We start from the raw sequence: 20,996 nt of genomic DNA, 5'->3' as shown, positions 1-20,996 counted from the left end.
CTTTAACGGGATCATTCAGCGTTTAGTCTAATAACACATGTGTTCTTTTTAAAAAAAATAAAATAAAATAAAATAAAATGAAACAATGGAAAATGCAGTGATTTAGAGGCCTAGTTATCAAGAACATATACTTTCACGTGTCTCTCCTGCGCAGACGCCAGTGGTCGATAGGGGGCGCCACGGGAGGGCTGCGTATATAAACCCGGCTCTTCAATGATAACTGGTCACTCAAGTGGCGCACAGGTGAGGTCGGAGCCGGAGGGTGCTGGTTGCAGACAGAGAGGTGAGAATCTTCACACATTAACGTGGCAACTCGTGCGTTTATTTGATGTTTGCATTGAGATTCAAAAAGTTGCTGAATATGAGTTCATTTGAAAGCACTGTACAACGGAACTCTGCAGAAACTTTTATTTTCCAGAACTAAACAGAATGTAGGTGCATGTGATTTGTGCATGTGACTGTGATAGAGAGAGACACGGAGAGGGTGAGAGACACACAGAGAGAGAGAGAGAGAGAGAGAGAGAGAGCTTCTGCTGATCTGTTTACTGTTTGTCTGCCATCGCCTTTATGTTTCGGTCGAGCCACACAGCAATTACTGAGAGGCAGTCGCGCTCGGTTGGGCTTGAGGGGACATTTAAAGGGTCGTGCACAACAGAAGGTGCAGACAGACAGAGAGACGGGAAGAGAAGGGAATAAAAGAGCCCCATTTTTACCCGGCTCAGACCAGTTCTGCAGCAGAGCATCAGCAGCAGAGCAGCAGCTGTGAGGGCCACCGTGGAGACGTTCCTTAGATGAAGCCATGTAGGAGCTTTGTCCCGGCAGCAGAGTGAAGGAATCCTCTAAATGCACAGGCGGGAGAGTTAATCATTTGCCATCCTGTTGCTGTCAGGTTGGTTCAGCTCTGTACAACGCATACAATCACTGCTTATCGGAAAGCTAATCAGGACGTTTATATTTATAGAGGGGTGAATATTTCATCAGTGGGTTTCTTTTCAGTTTATTTTGACACTTTTACACGTGCACTGCTGTGTGAACTTTCTGATCCTCGAGTGACCCCCTCATGAAACTACATTAAAACCTTTTCTTCTTCTTTTCTCTTTACAGATAAGTGATCGTTCAGCCTGAGCCTCGGGGAGGATCTCTCTCTCTCTCTCTCTCGCTCGCTCGCTCGTGTGTGTTTTGGTGATCTCTCTTGCTCGGCTCAGCACTCCTCTTCCTCTTCCTACCACCGACCATGCCTCCGACCCTGGCCTCCGCGTTCAGCAGGCGCTGGTGGATGGCGGTGACCGCCATCATCGAGAACCTGCTGTTCTCCGCCGTGCTGCTGGGATGGGGGTCGCTCCTCATCATGCTCAAGTCCGAGGGCTTCTACTCCTACCTTTGCAACGAAGAAGGTGAGTCACAGCACAGAGGCGATCTTTTCCTCTCGATTGATGTGACTTTTCTTTGATGTGGTAAGTTTTCCACATCAAGGCGGTCGTTTGTGTTAAGAGGTCGCGAGATGAATTCTGCTCAGTTACCAGTTGGTCACCGTCCAGTCTTCAGGAGTAAAATACCTAAAGACTCCTCTATTTCCTCCCTTTGGACCCAAACCTGGGCCAGGTGCTTTGTGTTGGGACGCACAAAGGAATCAGTCAGGTCAAATGAAGGAGCAGTAAGTGAGACCATCAGAGTGGAACTGGACCAGCTCCAGCACTGAGTCAGCTGACACTTGTGTCACGGCTTCTTATTGCTTCAGCTGAACTCCTCGTTAGAGTTTCCCCCCCCCCGCCTCATCAGCAGCTTCACACAGTTTACGCAATAAATTTACATGGCTGGTGATTAACGGGAGGCCTGAACGACTGTTGCGCAACAGAAACAGTTGAGCGTCAGAAAGAGACCAGGGTCACGGAGAAACAGTTCTGCAGCACCAAATTCTGGGGAAATAGTCACATTTGTCCTCTGTCATCAGTGCGGATTACGTAAGATGATTTGAGGAAACGCTCAGCACGCGTGGGAGAAGCCCTCGCCGACCACACCGCCGACAGCAGGCCGGAGACTTCCTACAGCTCAGAGATGTCTTATTAACCCCCCGATGATATGAGAGAGAAGGGAATACCAGTTTTAGGCATGTGACAGCGGAACAAAATGATCCGCCACTTTATTGCGCTTAATATGGAGGCTGAAAGTCCACTGATAGAGAACAGAGAGGAAGATACTGATAGAAAAGTGATGAGCATCAAATACCAGGTCGTAAAAACAAGCTCAAGATAATATGTGATTAAGTCAGCAGGCCAGACGTTTCATTTTATTAATAATAATTAATAACAGCAGCTGTGCTCTTCCTCAACCGCTCAGCCCAGAGAGGCGTGAAACCTGAAGAAGTTTCTCCTTCGTTTCTAGGGAAATGTCAGGAATACTGGGAAGACACGTGGGTTTACGATTGTTCTTATCTAATCTGCGTCCTTGTTAGTTCGTCATCATTGCATTGATGAAACAATCTTGTCTTTGGCGTACAGTAGTCGGGTCCTGCACACGTCAGCCGTTTCCCCTCCGCTGGACTTTGCTCGTCCTTACATTTTCTCACCGTGCACGTTTTTTGCTAGCCTCAGCTAATCGCGCCCATAATCCCCGGCGGGCCGACATCATCATGAATTCAAAGCAAATGCATCAAGGGCACAGTTTTGGTTTTGGTTTTCACATTTTTTATACACTTCAAACTACAGCTTCCTGTTTTCCAGGCAACATCTCCAGCTACAACGTGTCCCTGCCGCCGCCAGCGGCCACACCCAGCTGGTACGAGGAGTACTACGACGCCGCGTTCGGCCCCGGGGACGGCGTGGAGATGAGGCCGCTGGCCCCGGCCGAAGGGCCCCTGAAGATGAACGGCTGGCTGATTTGCAAAGAGCAGGACGAGATGCTGAACCTGGCGTTTACGGTGGGCTCCTTCCTGCTCTCTGCCATCACCCTGCCGCTGGGAATCATCATGGACAAATACGGGCCGCGCAAGCTCCGACTGCTGGGCAGGTAAGGTCGAGGCCAAGGCCGGCGGTGGGTTCTGGGCTCTGTGAATCAGTGTTCAGCAGAAGCATCTCTTTTCAGCACATGTTTCGGGCTGTCGTGTCTGCTCATCGCGTACGGAGCCTACAAACCAAACGGTGAGGGGGCCACATTCCACTGCTTTTTGGCCGTGAGTCTGATTCTGTGGGAACCCCCCCGAGATAACCTCTGTGTTGTTTGCAGATCTCTCCGTCCTTATCTTCATCGCCCTGACTTTCAATGGCTTTGGTGGCATGTGCATGACCTTCACCTCCCTCACGGTAAGTGTGTGCACTGGTGCGTGCGCGGCCGCGGCCAGATTTCCACGAACTGTCCCGTTATTACGGCCTTGGCTCTCTGCGCGCTCACCCTCTCCACACCCTGCTGTCTGGCCTCGCTCATGCATTGAACTCTGCTCCTGTTGACAGCCTGTCTGATCTTTGGATAGCAGGGGCCGTTCCTTCGTGTTGTATCACTATCCAGAGCCTTTATTGTATTTCTTAACAACCGCATGTACAGAAGCCCGCAGACCCGGGACAGCCGTTAATATCGGAAGTTACGCACAGCCTGTGGAAAGAGGCCACGGGTTTAAAGCAAATGTAAATGACAGGAAAACAAACCACCGGCCGTGACGTTGTGTTTGTTTTGTTGAAACAGTCAGAGAGCGGGTTAAATGTACATTCCAGCCATAAGCTGAAGCTGCTGCGCCTTACACATTTATTAGTCATACATATATAGTAGGAACACTTCTCCATTCCCACAAGGACAAAGATGCACGGATACAAGATTCCCTGGATCCCCAAGGTCAGCTCCTCACTATTGAGCGTTACCATGGTGATGCCATCCACTGCTAATGGGGTCTGCAGTAAAAATCCCAATAAAATGCCCATTTTCTGCACCACCATGGGGAATTATAGTACACGTCTGTGCATCTTCATACATCTCATTTGATGCCACTTTGGGTCTGAATGCCAGCGATGGTAAAGATAGAATTTAGATCTTTGTTTACATTTTCACCAACAGCCTGAAGACACAACCGCCCCCACATACCAACCTTCCCCTCCATCGTCCCGACAACCTGACTTACTATATATGAAAGGCCCCGTGCGGGGTTAATCATTATCCTCCATGCCATTCCTCGACTCATCAATCGTGACCTTAACTTGGACTACCAGGCGTTCCTTCTCAGCTCGGTGTTGTTGGGTAACAGCCGCAGGTGAATCACCAGGGTCAGTTGCTTGGTCACCTTTTCAGGTGTATCAGGTGCTGCTGCGGCGTTGCTTTATGTTATTGACCCTCTCAGGCGAATTGATCTATGTTTTTCATGCTGCTGTAGGTTTTTCATTAACTGCATTTAATCTACAGATTGGATTTTGTATTAACTAAAATATAGATTATTTGTAATTTAAATGCTGGCAAACTCCACCTAGTGGCCATCCTCCACATCTAACGGGCTCTAGTCTCATAAAAATCGACCTGCGTGAGCAAAGCAGCTTGTTCTAATTAATGCTGTTCTCAGCAGAACAGTCGTACTTTGTTCTATTGTCCTAGTGGAACTTTGTGTTACATTTATGCGAGTGGAATAAAAACATCAAACCCAACAAATTATCCTTTGATTTGGATTCTGACCTCACATGGCCTGAACGAAATGTGGCCAAGAAATGGTTTGAATCAATGCCCCCCCCCCCCCCCCCCCCCCACCACACACACACACACACACACACACACACGTGTACAAACGCACAAAGACAGCCCTCATCCTTGGCAGACTTATGTAATTGAATGTGCTTGTTGTTGCTCAGTCTCTGGAAAGCGGAACCCCTCTTGAATTTTAGGATTTGGGATGTTATTCCACCCACCGTCCCCCGTTGGCTTTGCTTCCCCCCACGACTCTCTGCTCTCTTTCTTCAAACTGGAGCAGAGAGAGTAACCTCGGAGGCCCCCTCTCATTGTTTCAGCTGTATAGAATTCATGTACGTCCCTATCAAGTATCGGGCAGCTGTGTGTGTTATGCGTGGTATCGGCGTTCCCCGTCACTTTGTTTTGTGTTACTCTCCCCAATGTTCCCTCTGTCTGCTCGCTAATTGGTTCCCACTATCCACTCTGACCCGTTGTCAGTGTCGGCAGTGTCCTCACGGTGTCCTCATTCTGTCCCCGGCCTCAAGTTTAGAGCGGCTCCACTGCAGCTGAGATCACTACGATCCTGACCCAGGAGGGCCTAACCTTCGCACTCACACACCAGACGGGATCTTCTGTAGCCCTTCACATCAGAGCAACTTTATGGGTTTTCCTTCTACAGGAACCACCCTGGGCTGATTTGGTCATTTGAAACTGTCTCTGTTTGTTGTTAGCTCCCGAACATGTTTGGAGACCTTCGGTCCACCTTCATCGCCCTAATGATCGGCTCTTACGCCTCATCTGCGGTCACCTTCCCCGGTATCAAGGTAACGACTCAGAATCAGGTTTTATTTATTCATTTATCATTGGAAAATAGAAAGAGAGAGAACGGCGAGTTAACGTTAACAAAGAAGCAAATTGTGTCTATTGCAACCTTGAGTTAAAAAAAAAGAGGGACCCTCCAACCTAAGGGAAGAGAAGGAAGGACAGGAACTACAGGAACTGTATTGCGCAATGACGCAATCCACATGAGGATTTTCTAAATTGAATTAATGGCTGAAGCTCAACGCGTTAGAATATCTGTCAGAATGCAGAAAATTAAAGTGAGTGTGTGTTTGTGTGTGCAGCCAATGACTATCCTGCAGCTAAAGCTACAAACTTTAGGAGCTTGTTATTTGGTTTCCAGGTGATTTATGACTTTGGGATATCATTCATCTCCATCCTGGTGGTGTGGGCCGCCTGTGCTGGACTGGTCTTCTTGAACTGCTACCTGAACTGGCCTCTAGAACCATTCCCAGGACCGGAGGACATGGATTACACGTAAATACGCAATGATCTTTTTCAGCAAGTCTCCTCCATCGTCTCCATTTTGAAGGCTTAATGCTGACATACTTGTTGCTGCCCTTCCTCTCTCCTCCTCTGCCCCCTCAGCATCAAGATTAAGTTTAGCTGGCTGGGCTTTGACCATAAAATCACAGGGAAGCAGTTTTACCACCAGGTGACCACAGTGGGCCGCCGCCTCAGTGTGGGCAGCAGCCTGAAGCAGAACGACCTGGCCGCTAAGGACGGGAACAAGCTCTGTCTGTCCACCACCGACCTGGAGATGGACTGCAACCCCCAAGCTGAGTGTAAGGAGGCAGAGCGCGTCCACTGTTGTCATGACAACGCTTTGGCTCCCTTTAACTCTGTCTGCCTGCCCTCTGCAGCCCAGTCGTTCCTAAAAACCATCACCACCACGACCTTCCTGCTCAGCCTGGTCACCATGAGCATCACGCAGCTTCGCCTCTTGTTCTACATGGGGGCCATGAACAGCGTCCTGGAGTCGCTCACTGACGGAGACCTCAACACAGGTCGGTGCTCCCGCTCTTCTGTCGGTTCTTCGGTAGCAACGGCAGCGTGAAAACTCCGCTGCGCCACATCAGTGCCTCGGGATTTAACTCGGTTCTCATTGAATTTTCAGTGGAGAGAATGGAAGTGGGTAAGGCTGTCATCTTGTCGCAGTAGGACTGAAGCATCAGTCTTTAGCGCTACACGCTACTTTATTTTATTACTTTTGATTTTTATTACTTTGCTACTCGACCTTGGGAAAGGTGAGCAGAGTCCTAAAAACACCATTAGCTTTAATATAAAACCACCAGATAGCATTTGATTGTAATCATTGACTAACACTGACCCCCCACCAACCTGTTCACATGACAGAGCTCTTTGAGCTGATCTTGTCGGGCTCTAAATCCCTTCAGGATCCGACAGATTAACTCACTGAACAGCTGTTTTCTCCATAGCTGCTGCAGCTTCACTCAGTAGGGTTTTACAGCCAAAGTCATTGAGTAACTTCACGGACGTAGTTGTTAACGCCAGCTATCACACCACCTCCTTGGCGGAGGTAAAAATACGTCTCGTGCCGCCGCCATCGTGTTGTGTTGCTTTCTTTGAGCGCATTTCTAGTTTAATAACATGGATCTCCTCCTGGCAGTGAGTCTCTACTCCTCCATCTTTGGTGTGCTGCAGCTGCTCTGCCTGATGACCACCCCCGTGATTGGTCAGATCATGGACTGGAAGCTGAAGGAGTGTGACGATGCCGAGGAGCAAAAGAAGCTCAGCAGCAAGTGAGTCGACGGGTTTAAGCCCTCAGTCTCTCTCATCCCTGATGTATGAGGACATCAGCTCGCTTCAAGAGCAAGATCTGACCTCTGGTGCCTCCTCTCCTCTCCTCTCCTCTCCTCTCCTCTCCTCTCCTCTCCTCTCCTCTCCTCTCCTCTCCTCTCCTCTCCTCCCCCTCCTCTCCTCTCCTCCCCCTCCTGTCCACCAAAGTGGGGAGCAGAAGACAAAGAGGAGAGACAAGAAGACACAAAAGGTCACCAATGCCCTGCGAGCCTTCATCCTGACCAACCTGCTCTTGGTGGGTTTTGGAATCACGTCTCTGATTCCTAATCTGGAGATACAGGTGAGTTTTGGCTCTAAAAGACACAACATGTGTTAAACTGACTTGGGGGGTCAAGTATGGATGTTATTATTAATGCTGATTCCCCTGGATGGGGGGGCAGACCTGCAGTTATCTCACAGTTTTGCAGTATAAACACATTTAAATTGAGGGGATATTTTCTAAACACAACCATGAAACTTCCAGACTGGAACCACTTTAGTCCACTTGGGTCCACATCAGCCTCCCTTGGTTCTCTGAGCTCTTTATTGTCGTTTTATCTGACAGATTTATCCAAACCTGATTGATTTTGATTTCTTCTTAGATCGTGTCCTTCATCCTCCACACTGTGGTGCGAGGATTCATTCACTCCGCGGTCGGTGGCCTCTATGCTGCCGTGTAAGTCTCCCACATCCCTCCATGTTGTCATTGAAGAGACAATAATAACGAAATGACCGCTGCCGCTTCTGCAGATACCCGTCCTCCCAGTTCGGCAGCCTGACAGGCATGCAGTCGCTGGTCAGCGCCGTGTTCGCCCTGCTGCAGCAGCCCTTGTTCCTGGCCATGATGGGACCCCTGGGAGGAGACCCCTTCTGGGTATAAAGACACACTTCCACCCGTTCGGGACACACGCTTGGAATCACAAATGCTAATTCTGGCGTTTGCCTTTTAGGTCAACATCGGTCTGCTCGCTCTGAGTATGCTGGGCTTCCTGTTGCCCTTCTACCTCATCTACTACAGACGAACACTCCAGAAACAGCAAGAGGAAAGGGAAGAGAACGCTAAGATCTACATCAAAATCAACGGCACCGACATCCCAGAGGCCTACGTGTAGAGAGAAGACGACGAAGACGCCACCCCTAAACACCCGTGTGCCAGCCTCATTTTCATAGACTCCCATTGTTTTTACTAGTTTTATATTTAATGGCGTGCACGCAAACGTGCTGCCATTTCAGATCCTTTGATGCTGCTGTTTACCTCCAGCTGGACTTTCACCCAGAAGGAAGGTGACGAGAAGAACAAAGGAGGAAAAGACTGTGAAAGGAAAGAGGATCTGCCTCTGCACTCCCCCTCAAATCCTCCGAGTTTATCTTTGTTCTCTCCCACCTGATGCCACATCGTCTGTGTTCCGCATCAAAGCCGCGCTGATGCGTCCCTGCGTGAAGAGTAAAGTCCGCTGTGGTGTGGCGCAGATCTCGCCCTGATTGTGAGGAGTTGTCTTTGTTGATAGCGAAAAGTAAGTGCGGACGAATCGACAGGGAGGAGAGAAGAGGCTTAATTCTGATGTTTTGTTGAGCCTTTATTGACCTGGTAATTACCCTAAAGGTACTTTCTGTTATAATAAGCTGTCGTACTGGAGGAATGCTTATGTCAAAGGAAGCAAACTAGTCTGTTTTGCTAAAGCAATATATTCACGTTTGTTTTTATAGAGATATTATATATCTATTTTATATCCCCTGTTGTGTAAATTAGGTTTACCACATGTGCCTTTTGGATACGCCTTCAGAGTCAATAACATAAACTTCAGAGTGCCCAGGATGAACTCCTAACTCTGGCACAGTAAAACCTAAGGAAACTACTCGCCGAGAGATTCCATAAATGATCTTATTTCAGTCTATCTACCAGCACTTTAAAGCTTTTAACTCCGACAGACATCAGCTTTTCACAGCACTTCTCTCCCTACGCCTGACTGAACAATTAGTTTTGCTATAATTCTTAGCTCCTCGCGCCTTCATATCTGTATTTATTTCACGTTGCGCTCACGTCAACAACAGACGCTGTGATGCGTTCAGGGTGCCTTGTTGCTTGCAGATCCACTCCTTCGCTCAGACTCATTAGAGAAAGAGGGAGATATTTGTTGAAGGTTATTAAATAATAAAGATCTTTTAAATGTTTCGTTCATGCTTTATTAGATATTGTCTTGAATATCAATTCAGGTAAAGAATATGCAAACTAATGCGTTTGAAACACACATTTAAATTACATAATAGAATAATAAAAATAAATAAATTTCTGGAAATGTGGAAAGAGAAATTAAATTTATGATTCATTGCGCTGTGTAACCAGCAGAGGTCAGTATTCTGCTAAAGTTAGCTTCACTGCCAAACTGAAAATATACTTAATTGATGTTAAGGTTTCTTCCACAATGTCGTACATTATATGACAAAATAATACCAGAAATCCCAGAGATAACAGAAATCATCTCATAATTAAAATTTCCAAAAAATAGTCTGAAACATCAATTTTTGCTTGTCAGTTAAGATTTAAAACAGATGTTTATTAGTGATAAAACATAAGACAGAAGCAATTTGGGAAACCAAGTGAATTTTGAGGGAATTAAAATCTGTTTTATGATTTCTAGATTTATATGGTGTGCGGGTCTCTGTGGGGGCTGGCAGGATGGGGGGCGGGGGGGGGGGGGGTTAGAATTAAAAACTGTCGTATTAATTTTGGATGCAGATAAATACAATCAGGATTATGAGAATGTCCCCCACGTGTGCTAAAAATAACCACACATACACCCTCCTGCAGGGACAGAACTAAGATGATTATCTGTATGTATGTATGTATGTATGGATGTATGTATGTATGTATGTATGTATGTATGTATGTATGTATGTGCCTATTTTGATCCATTGTCTGACATGATTTGACTGAACTGATATTACGGTCACAGGTATAGTGAGAGGGGCGTGGACGCGCGTGATAGATAGATAGATAGATAGATAGATAGATAGATAGATAGATAGATAGATAGATAGATAGATAGATAGATAGATAGATAGATAGATAGATAGATAGATAGATAGATAGATAGATAGATAGATAGATAGATAGATAGATAGATAGATAGATAGATAGATAGATAGATAGATAGATAGATAGATAGATAGATAGATAGATAGATAGATAGATAGATAGATGTAAGCGGATGTTGGCAGACGGATACAGTTGCGCTATAAATACAGCAGCAACAGGCTGTTACGTAATTTCAGACTCACACACGCACGATTATCCCGCAATCTCCCGGACGTGGGGCAGGATTATAGGGCCGCGTGAAGCGTCGCCATCGCGCGTCCACACGTTCATACAGGCGCGGACACGCGGGTCGTCAACGAGCGGGTTGATCGGTCATCAATTATCGGTGACTATCAGGCGCGCGTGGTCGGGTCGGGGGTTACTGGAGGGTGCGGGGGGGGGGCGATGACGCACGGCTGCTGTGTGCCAGCGGTGGTCCCCGTGTCGAGCCCATCCGTCGTGAATGCCACGTTCTGACGTCACCGTGGCAGCGATGACGCAGAGGATGTGGACCACTGTGAAGAAAACGGGTTCAGTTCAGCCTCCTATTCTCCCCTCCAGCATTTATCCTAATTTGGCCTCTGTGGGCCACCACTTACAATGTTATGACCGAACTTGCAGTGAAATAGCCAACTCGGCAGCAGAAACTGGGCCCGTGTATTTTGAATAAAAGGTCGTTATCGGTCTGTTACGCTGAACCATCACAGGAACAACTGACCAGCAAGTAGATTCATGTAGGTAAAACAGTGCTGATACGCAACTCGTATGATCAAAACCTGTCAGGACTGTTTCTCTTCTGCAAAACAAAAGCCGATTTTTTTATAAAGCCTAATTGGATCTACATTAAGGAGCCAGCCTGTCCTTCCCTGCCCAGCCAGCGCAACCACACGGATCCCATTTCCAGCCCCGACCCACCATTTCTGAGTGTGCTCGGCTCTGCACAGACCTCTTGCGCGCAGCAGCAACGCCGCGCCGCGGCCCCGATCAGGAAGTGAATTTGTAGGAACTAAGCGGAGGTAGGATGACATAGAGGGGGAGAGGTGGAGAGAAGCAAGAGGAGAAAGAAGAGACTCTCGGGAGGATCCATCGAACCTGTTTCGGGACCCGCTTTTTGCTGCTTCCTTCTCGGACACCGCGTCGCACGCACACAAAAGAAAATGCTCATAAAGGAATTGTAAGTAGCTGTGCGTGTGTGTGTGCGTGAGAGATAGAGAGCGGCAGATGTCCGCGCGTTTATCCGTTTTGCCGTTGCAGCGCTGACATTGAGTGGAGAGCGAGTTTAAATACTGCGGCCAGGAAGGCTGCATATCTGACTCCAGGTCAGTCCGACGGGCGCCCAGACGCCGTCCGCCTCTAGCGCGCAGACAGCCGCATCCGGAGTTGCATCAGCAGCCGGCACTGGCATGGCTGTGCCCTTCACATCCCGCACCAGCCTCCCAGTCAGCCTCCCCGTGGAAAAACCACTCGCTCGGCCGATGGTGCTGGTGTCGATGGATGCTGGTGCTGCCGGATGCTGGTGTCGGCGTCGCGGTGCCGTGGCAGCTTCCGTCCCCGTGAGCCGCCGTGGCCGTGTTATTGATGCGCGGTGAAGGTGAAACCGCCGACTCCGGCATTCTGGGGGGGGATGGAGGTGTGAAGGGAGCCCGGCGTGGGGCTGCACGAGGATGGGAGCGGGCAGGTGGAGGGGGGCGTCGCAACGCTGTGGGGCAGGGAGCAAAAGAGAGGAAAATGGCGAGGATCTGGCCAAAAAGTGACACTTTTGTCGGACTGTGACAGTTGATAAAGCGCTGGTGCTGAAGGCTCCTCTCAGGCCTCAGTCACAGGCCTGCTCTGTCTGCTCCTGGGTTCAGTGGGAATGTCAGATAAACGGGGACGGTCTTGAAGCTGTCATTAAAATGGAAGAGTGATGCACCTTTAATAAAGGCTCCAGTCTGGCGTCCTGACACATTTTAGGAGCAACAGCGGCGTTTACCATGCTTGGCTCCGTCTCCATCAGTGTTTTTAGATGAAAACAAAAAGCAGCATCAACCTAAAAATACCCCCCTATGAAATGCAATGCCTTTGCCTTGTCTTGATTTCCCTCACATGCGTTTATTGGAACAGCACCAAGAGCACCGGGGTGGTGGCGGCAGTGACGATCTGAAGTGATTAGGGAGAGCCCGAGTCTCAGCAGTCTGCCTAGAAATTAATTAAATCGTCACGATTAAATGCCGACCACACTCAACGCCCAGGCACGCCGAGAGTTTCGGTAACAGGCGGGAAGGCGGCACCACGGGGGCCAACACGGGGGCCAAAATCGATGCTGCAGCCGTGACAGTTGCCCTGCGTGGTGCCGCTCACCTAAACCACTGACCCAGATCGGCCCTGCTCCTCATTTCTGACACCTCCAGGACCTTTTTCTCAGCATGTAACGAAGAGGTAGCAGCAGACCGACAGAGGAGATACGATGACAAGAGAGGGAAAGAAGGAGGTGAAGCGCAGGAGAGAAGAGAGGTGTTTGCTTTCTGAGCCCGGAGAACGAGAGACACCCGATCGTCCTGTGGAGACTCCAGGCCGAGGAGAGAGGGAGAGAGACACAGACACACAGTGAGAGAGACGTCAGTCCTAAAGGACAAAGTCTGTTCTGCTCTCTGGACGATGAAAACATTATAAAAATGGAGAGCAAACTATGAATGCTACTGTGCTGATGCTACTGCTCGCTGTCTGGCCCAGTCAGACCCAGATTATATTTGGTGGTGGGTGGGACGCAGGATTATGTGAATCGAGCCATACAATGAATGCAGCTACACTAAAGTGCAATTCTGGGTAATATTATTGCTAAATAAAGTGTTCCCACCCGCTGACACCGACCGTTCTTAACTCTCCCTCCTAAAGGGAACCTTTTAAAGTGTGTGAACAAACACAGGTAACACAATCATACGACGCTTCGCAAGCTCCACCAAAGAGGATTTCCTGTTGAACCCGGCTGCAGAGATGTGGGAAGTTTGTTAGCAGAACAAACAGAGCAGCATTATTGATGTCAGCGCTGCTCCCACGCAGAGATTCACGCGCTCAGAATCAGCTCAGAAACAAATGTTGGAGAGCAAACGTGGCTCAGATGACAGAGGTGAACCACAGAGGAGTCGTTAAAAAAGACCTCAGTTTCCTTCACGACGACCCACCACCAGCATCAGCCCTGCAGCTGCTGAACTAGATCATCTATAACCCAGCGCCTCCGCCCCTGCCCCACTTTAGACAAATTGTGGGGGTTTTTTTGCAAGAATTGATGATGTTTGATTGTGGAATTACTGTTTTATTGTTCAGTGTAAAAATGATTACTGGAATATAACCTTCATGCTTTATCTGTAACTTACCTCCTTTTTGTCTTTCCAGCCGAGTGGTTCTTCCCATCTCGGTGGAAGAGGTAAGCCCGGTTCATTGTGTGTTTACGGAAACGACTCTGCGTTTGTCTTAAATTTGTCAGTATTGAAGATGAGCCATGTCCCCCGTTGGCTTTTAAAGACGAAACCTGTCCCCCGTTGGCTTTTAAAGATGAGCCCTGTCCCCTGTTGGCTTTTAAAGACTAAACCTGTCCCCCGTTGGCTTTTAAAGATGAAACCTGTCCACCGGCCACAAAAAGAGCCTGAATCCGAATGACTAAATCAGCCGTCTTTCCCTGTCCCCGTCCTGTCTGGGGCCCTCTGGCCCCCCCATCCTCATTTCCATGGCGGTTTGCTCCTCTATTCAGGCCTGCATCGTAAATGAGTCACTTGAAACTACTTCCGCCACTGTAACCTTCTCCCATCTGCCGCCATTCTCATATTTACTCGGACAGACGTGGGCATAATCTTGTTTGTGTGGCGTTCGCTGTCTCCCCGAAATCGCAGCGTTTAGCGAGGACAATTAAGGCGGGAATTAGGAATCCCAGGAAAGATTCCAATTTGAATTACCGTTAGAAAATTCCAGGTTTTGGACTGACCATCCAAGTTCTGCCCCCTCGGATTTTTCTTTTCATGCACAGTCATTTCTGAAGAATGAATATATATGTAATATATATTTATAGCTTCATAGCATCATCTTAGTGTAAGCTTGTACTTTTTGTTTGCTTTTACTTGAATAGCCAACATTTATTCCCTTTAAAGCACTAACAGCTCAACATCAAAACCCAAACATAGTGATGAAGTTGAGTTTTGAGTTTTGACAGTGAAGTGGAGCAAGAATTGAAAGCGTATCAATGTTGACATCATCGCTGCCCCGTTAGCTCGCTGGCTACGTGGCTAACTTTCAAAAACAGGAGGCAACAATCTGCACAACAAACATTTTCCCTCTCAAATATGATCCAAAAGGAGCAAAATCAGCCGTGGTGCTGGAATAAAACCGAATCCAGCAGGCCGTGAAGGAGCGCGGCCGGTCCGCGGAGCGACGTGTGATCTGTGTGCGTGAATCACAGCCCTCCAGAAGTGTCTCCGTCCCTGCTGCAGCCTGACTGTCTCCACTCACTCACACTCCAGTCTGCTGCATTTAGATTAAACATTTCCATCTTATCATCGGTGTGACGCCGGACACTTCTTGTCATTCTCTCCTCGTCTGTACTGGAACATAATTAGCATTATTCACAGAAACTCCTCAGTCCTCAGCGGTTCTTCGCATGTCAACACATTTTCTCCCCTTTTTTAAAAAGCAGCTCCTTATCACCTTAGTAGAGAAATGAAGAGTGTGACCTCAATCCACCATGGATCTTGTTTTCTTTCAACTTATTCAATGTCTAATGTATAATAAGCAGCTCCCAATGGTGGGTCCAGTATCAGGGGGGACACACCGGAGGAGGGATGATCTTAAAAACACAACTGGAGTTAAAGAGAGGAAGCAAAGAAGCAAAAATGCTTGTGGGAGAGATTAGAAAGAGGGAAAGGATCATTCGGACACATTAATCCACCACTTAAGATTAAGAAATAGATGATCTGATGACACACATGTGAATAAAGAAAAGGGATATCTGTTGTCGCACGGCCATCTCCATGGCAACACGGTGAGAAAAAGATTGACGCGTGCTATTGCTAACTCTATTTCTGCTTTGTTTCCAGTACCAGGTGGGCCAACTGTACTCCGTAGCCGAGGCCAGTAAGAATGAGACGGGCGGGGGGGAAGGAGTGGAGGTGCTGAAAAACGAGCCCTACGAGAAGGAAGGAGAGAAGGGACAGTACACACACAAAATCTACCATCTGCAGAGGTGAGAGGGCTCAACCGTTGATGCTGCAGCACGCAGAGGACGTTAGCGAGCGGGTCCCGTCTCTGACCCGTTCCGGCTGTGAAACTCTGGGACCAGTTTGCATTGAAACGGTCAGAGAACTGAAACACGTCCCTCACCTGTTCCGCAGTAAAGTGCCGTCGTTTGTGAGAATGTTGGCTCCGGCTTCGGCTCTCAACATCCACGAGAAAGCCTGGAACGCTTACCCGTACTGCCGCACAGGTACGCTGCACACACACACACACACACACACACACACACACACACTAATAAGTTACACAGTATTACAACTATGAAACCAGCTGAAAATAATGAGGCTAAGTTTAACCGTCTGCATTTGTCCCATAAAAATGTGAGGTCACCCAGATCTTCATTTGTCCTCCCTACCTTAAAGGACATGCTAAATAATTTATCTATCCAATGAGAGGAGTCATATAATCACTCTGGGCTTTCCAGCTATGATCACACACACACAGACACACACACACACATGAAGTTGTGTTACACCTTTAATAAATGTTTCTATCGTTCTCCCTCTAATTCCTCCTCTGCTTTCCCTCACCTGGGCCCACAGTAATTACTGTAAGTATGTTTTGCTTCATTTGAACCTAAAAACTTAGCTTAATGCACCCATGTTGGCCTCCGGGTGTCTTGAAGAGTCGGAGAAGCATCTGATTATTTATCGTTTCATCATCTTCGCCCGAATTTTCTTCACTTCTCTGTGCAGAACGAGTATATGAAGGATAACTTCTTGATCAAGATCGAGACATGGCACAAACCTGATATGGGGCATCTGGAAAATGTAAGTGTGTGTGTGTGTGTGTGTGTGTGTGTGTGTGTGTGCGTGCGTGTGTGTTTTAGCCTCAGTAAGTCAGCACATTGTTCATACATTAAAGATTATATTTACTGTATAAAGGAAAACAGCCATTAGCTCTAGTGTTAGCTTGTGTTTGTGTGTTATTGTGTGTTCCCACTGTCAGACATGTTGTGTGTCCCTCCAGAGGTCCTAACGGTGCTGCGTGGTTCTGTTCCAGGTACATGGTCTGGATGCCGAGACCTGGAAGAAAGTAGATGTGGTCTACATTGACATTGCAGACAGAACCCAGGTGGAGCCCAAGGTGATGATCTAGCAGTGTTTAGGCTTCTGTAAGGATCTGTGTCCTCCTTCATGTTGGACTTTTGCACATCTGTCCAGGACTACAAGCCAGAAGAGGACCCCTGCAGGTACAAGTCAGTGAAGACAGGGCGGGGCCCCCTGGGAAAAGACTGGAAGGTACCGAACCTGGTTCTGCTGGCATTGTTTTTAGCTAGCATCGTGTTAGCATCACTGATCCCGTCTTGCCTGTTGTTGTGTCTGCAGAAGGAGCTCCATGCCAAGAAAGACTGCCCCCACATGTGTGCGTACAAACTGGTCACCGTCAAATTTAAGTGGTGGGGGCTGCAAAACAAAGTGGAGAACTTCATCCAGAAGGTGTGTGTGGATTCTGACTCAGCAGTTTCCGTGTGAACCTTCACTCCCTCACACCACATGATTTTCTTCTTCTGCTGTGCCTTTAACCTCCAGCAAGAGAAGCGCCTGTTCACTAACTTCCACCGCCAACTGTTCTGTTGGATCGACAAGTGGATCGACTTGAACATGGAAGACATCCGCCGCATGGAGGAGGAGACACGCAGGGAACTCGATGAAGTAAGCGGAACACACACAAAAAAGCGGAGGATGACAGAGCCGGATGAGTTCATGGTGGTAATAACAGGTCCGTCTTGTGTGTCAGATGAGAGTGAAGGACCCGGTGAAAGGGATGGTGGCTCTGGAGGACTGAGCGCACGTGTGAATGCTGCTGTCCATCAGGTGATTCATACTTCATTCCACTTCACCCTCTCAGAGACGGGAGAGTCTTCAGAAAAGAAACACCCAGACACCAGCGGATCCGCATCCTCCTGCTATTCCAACCGACACCACGTCTGATTCAGTCTGACTTTCAGGGACCCGGACCCAGTAAACTTCTGCCGATCTCCGCCATCCCCCCCCCCCTCGCCGTTTGTTTGACCAGCCTGCGTCTCCGTGTTCCTCCGAGGCCTCTGGTAGCAGCGCTCCCGTTGAGTCGGCAAACCGTCCCAAACTCCAGAGATCCGTTTACATTATCTCTGCAATTTCTGTTCATTTCTGTTGGTTATTTCCGATGGTGTGTATATGTACAGTGTGCCGTAAATCAGAAGCTAAATAATTGTATTGAAAACTATATAGATATATAAATACGTATGAAAGGGGGGGGTTAAAATACTTTTGTCTGTAGGTTTCTGTAATTTCTTTTGCCCCCACACGTTTCTCCCTGCTCATTTGAATCCCGCCTGGCTTTACCGTTGCGCTAGTTTTCAGTGTTCTGGACCCCCGACCGGACGGGACGTTTCTTTCCCCCAGGTGTCCTCAGCAGCTTCGTGAGTCCTCCGACGTGTGTATTCCTGTAGCAGCTAAGGCTTCATTTCACTCGCTCTGATCATCGGGCTGTTCCGACATTTCGGAAAACTGGGACCGAAGTCGAGCCTCCCTGTCTTTGGACCTGTCGTCGTAGCGACGGCCGGAGGCCTCGTTCCGTTTGCGTTGGAGATGAAGAAATGCCTCCGAAGCGTTGCGTCGTTAGCCATCCTGTCACCTCCAGTGGATAATCACTCTTATCCAGCGATAGCAATAACTTCCATGACACGTCGGTTCTCTAAGATCTCTCGTATTCCCGAGCAGGAAGTCAGGAAAACGTGGTTGGGCTGTGGGTCCGGTCCTGGTTGTGTTGTGTTTGTGTTACCGCCGGCGGTTCCCTCCAGGTGGGGCCTCCCGCGCTAATTTCCAGTATATGCGTTAGAGTAGCCGAAGGAAGTCGAAAAAGGCGCCATTTGAAAGGAAGTGACCTCAGCCGGACGCCCCCTCCCCCTCCGGGCTGCATGTTTGGCCTCTTTTCTGGTTTTCCTTCCTTTCCTTGTCTGCCTCATTCCCAGTTTTCACCCAGGAACATTAAAGAGTCAGCAACAGATGGCAACCCTTCTGATCAAAGCGGTTAAAGTGCTTCGATCTCTCTAGTTTTTCATTTTTCTGTACGTTTTGTATACGACGCGTGTCGGTAAAACAGAAGACCGCGAGGACACGACAGAGCCGGGCAATATTCTCGTCCGAAAGAAATCATATTTTTGTATTCAGTTATTATCTGACAGGATTCTCCATCGTTGGGAAGCTGAATTCCCTCTCGCCGCTGTCCTGCTCAACCATTTGCCTGGAATATTTTCTCCTCTTTCTTCCTCATCGCGTCCCCTTTGAGTATCTGTTGCTCCTCTTTAAGAGGAGCTCTCCAGCGTCACATGGAGCCACCGTGGAGATTTATGAACGTACTGACCTTGTAAATAGTGAATGAATCCATATAGATGAACACATATATATTGAGCAGACTGTCCTGCCACACCCACTGCTCGCCGCGCCCTCCCGAACCCTCCAAACGTCTCGCTTTAGCATCGCCGCCCTCACGCAGATATTAGACAGACTTTAGGCACGGGCGAGACCTTCTTTGGGTGGATTTTCAAGTCATTTCCTGGATAAAAAGAGGAAAAATACAGTAAAAGTGCAGAAAGACTCCGTTTGGCTGGACCCCCTCCCGCTGGCAGGACAGTATAGATATATATTTTTGTTCTGGGTGTTGTACCTCCGTTGTCGGCCTCTGAGCCACTTTTGCGTCTCTCACCAGTAAGAAACCTACGACGGCAGCTCGGGCCGATTTCACCGATTCAAACAAACGATGGCGTCGGGTCTGAACGAGGCCTCGGACTTTGCCCCCCCCACCACTCCCCCGAGCGCTTAGAAATGAGGATCGGGGGACTCCTTCTATGTTTAGGGGACTTTTCCAGCCTGAGGGTGCCACACGTACGCCGGTGGGAGAACAGAGACAATCTGATAGATTTCTGTGGTTAGAGTCCTCAATTTCTATAATCAGAATAGGAAATCAAACTCTCCCCCAGCTCTTATCAAGATGTCAAATATTTCTCTCTCGCTGTCTCTTTTGCTCTCTCACTCACTCCTGTTGACTTGTCTCCTGTTTGATTTTCTTCTTTTATTGTGAATTTGTGCCTTTTTTGTCATCTTATCTTCCAATAACACTACTGTACATTGGAGAAGTAAAGAAATAAAGAAAACGAGCAACTCTGCGTTGGTTTTCATCTTTTATTGTAGTTCATTTAATGGCAATCTGCTGCTAAGAGAAAAAAATTAAGCTGAACAGGAAATAAAGATTCATAATTCAACGTCACAGCAGACTTGGAATTTGAATCTCAATCTTAGAGCAGCTAGTGTCAGACTGTTAGCAGGGTAAAATTCCTCAGGTTTTGTGATGAAGATTAGTTAAAACCCTGATTACAGGGGAGGAAAAAGCCCAGTCACACATTATAAGATGGTAAAGAGACACTTCCCAGGGTGAGTTGCTGTAAAAAAAAACAACATCATTTTGACTTAAAAAATGTTCATTTCAAAGGTTATGTAGCCATATATGCTAAATATGCTAATAGCTTTAACAAAAGTTCTGTTCTGCACCCATCCTGAAATAAAACCATCTGATATTTGGATCCAGAAACAAATCCGACTGTGAACTATTTGTGGGTCTATTTTAGGAAACAGCCTGCTTCGCAGAATACCGCCTCAGAACTGTTGTAGAGTTCACGACCCGCGCTGCACTCCCTGATAAAGCGCATATATTACATAAGCGCTGGCGAGGAAGGGCCCTCCGATAATGTGTTTTAAGCCCCGTCTGATAGCTGCAGCCTGTCTGTGCTCGGCTCTTCGCTGGTGTCCTATCGCCTTCCTGTTCTGTCCTCTGATGCTCTTTAGTCGGGTTTATTGGCTCGCTGGCTCCTTTGGAGAGCACAGAAAAGGTGAAACAGCTGTTTCACCACCTCATAAGAACATGTGTGATATGTGGTTTGGTGTAAGGTTAATAATAATTCCTGTACAAGCTGTAAAAGCTACATTCATGAGTCTTTTCCCTTGGTGGCGGTCTGCAGCTTCCCTTTATGTTGCCTGCTGGCAAGAATATAAAGATATATGTCGTCAAGATGCATTAATCTTGATTATATGCTGCAGATGAGGTTAAAGGTCAAGGCAGAGCATGATATGAATAACCCCATATTTACTAAATTGATTCAAATGGAAAGTTTTTAACTCTTCAACGCATTTTAATCACTTTTTACTTCTTTGTTAATATGTTTAGAGGTTATGATAATAATGCAAATCTGTTTGGAGTAAAAATAGCCCGTATAATGGGAACAGTTTGACAGCATTCTACATAAAAGCTGCACAAAAGCACGACACCCTACACATTCCATATAGTTGGGAAAGTGAAGGATTATTGAAAACACAAAGAGGGCTTTGGTGCAACAAATACCACG

General features: G+C 47.8%; 2 protein-coding genes across 4 annotated transcripts; both read left to right on the top strand.

Moving 5' to 3' along the window:
- Nucleotides 1–158: 158 nt before the first annotated feature.
- LOC101075938 (large neutral amino acids transporter small subunit 4-like) lies at nucleotides 159–9,453 on the top strand. Of its 3 annotated transcripts, none has more exons than XM_011620001.2 (15): nucleotides 159–283; nucleotides 1,105–1,394; nucleotides 2,721–3,006; nucleotides 3,082–3,137; nucleotides 3,223–3,299; nucleotides 5,370–5,462; nucleotides 5,822–5,955; nucleotides 6,067–6,263; nucleotides 6,342–6,485; nucleotides 6,596–6,613; nucleotides 7,109–7,241; nucleotides 7,447–7,579; nucleotides 7,881–7,954; nucleotides 8,029–8,152; nucleotides 8,229–9,453. In XM_011620001.2, the coding sequence occupies exons 2-15, from the start codon at nucleotides 1,235–1,237 to the stop codon at nucleotides 8,388–8,390; spliced, it is 1,791 nt and encodes a 596-aa protein (XP_011618303.1). In that variant the 5' UTR covers nucleotides 159–283; nucleotides 1,105–1,234; the 3' UTR covers nucleotides 8,391–9,453. The 3 variants fall into 3 exon arrangements, with proteins under 3 accessions (XP_011618303.1, XP_003978686.1, XP_029704672.1); XM_029848812.1 differs by lacking the exon at nucleotides 159–283 and adding an exon at nucleotides 669–889; XM_003978637.3 differs by lacking the exon at nucleotides 6,596–6,613.
- A 1,786-nt stretch (nucleotides 9,454–11,239) lies between these two features.
- Nucleotides 11,240–19,763, top strand: pitpnab (phosphatidylinositol transfer protein, alpha b). Its single transcript, XM_003978636.3, has 11 exons — nucleotides 11,240–11,528; nucleotides 13,727–13,757; nucleotides 15,418–15,563; nucleotides 15,712–15,803; nucleotides 16,156–16,163; nucleotides 16,309–16,383; nucleotides 16,616–16,699; nucleotides 16,777–16,854; nucleotides 16,942–17,052; nucleotides 17,146–17,268; nucleotides 17,354–19,763. Exons 1-11 carry the CDS (start codon nucleotides 11,512–11,514, stop codon nucleotides 17,399–17,401), a joined length of 813 nt encoding a protein of 270 aa, XP_003978685.1. The 5' UTR covers nucleotides 11,240–11,511; the 3' UTR covers nucleotides 17,402–19,763.
- Nucleotides 19,764–20,996: the final 1,233 nt, after the last annotated feature.

The sequence above is a fragment of the Takifugu rubripes genome, chromosome 15, assembly GCF_901000725.2.
Source record: "Takifugu rubripes chromosome 15, fTakRub1.2, whole genome shotgun sequence".
Taxonomy (NCBI): Eukaryota; Metazoa; Chordata; class Actinopteri; order Tetraodontiformes; family Tetraodontidae; genus Takifugu; species Takifugu rubripes.
The sequence above is the reverse complement of the archived record's forward strand: the minus strand, read 5'-3'. Positions and strand labels throughout refer to the sequence as shown.

Bases quoted from the DNA above. Each gene is read 5' to 3' on its own strand.
- LOC101075938 (XM_011620001.2), top strand. From the start codon at position 1,235: ATGCCTCCGACCCTGGCCTCCGCGTTCAGCAGGCGCTGGTGGATGGCG. The intron at 3,007-3,081 runs GTAAGGTCGAGG...ATCTCTTTTCAG, and splicing joins AAGCTCCGACTGCTGGGCAG to CACATGTTTCGGGCTGTCGT. The intron at 7,242-7,446 runs GTGAGTCGACGG...TGTCCACCAAAG, and splicing joins CAAAAGAAGCTCAGCAGCAA to TGGGGAGCAGAAGACAAAGA.
- pitpnab (XM_003978636.3), top strand. The intron at 13,758-15,417 runs GTAAGCCCGGTT...CTTTGTTTCCAG, and splicing joins TTCCCATCTCGGTGGAAGAG to TACCAGGTGGGCCAACTGTA. The intron at 16,855-16,941 runs GTACCGAACCTG...TTGTGTCTGCAG, and splicing joins CCCTGGGAAAAGACTGGAAG to AAGGAGCTCCATGCCAAGAA.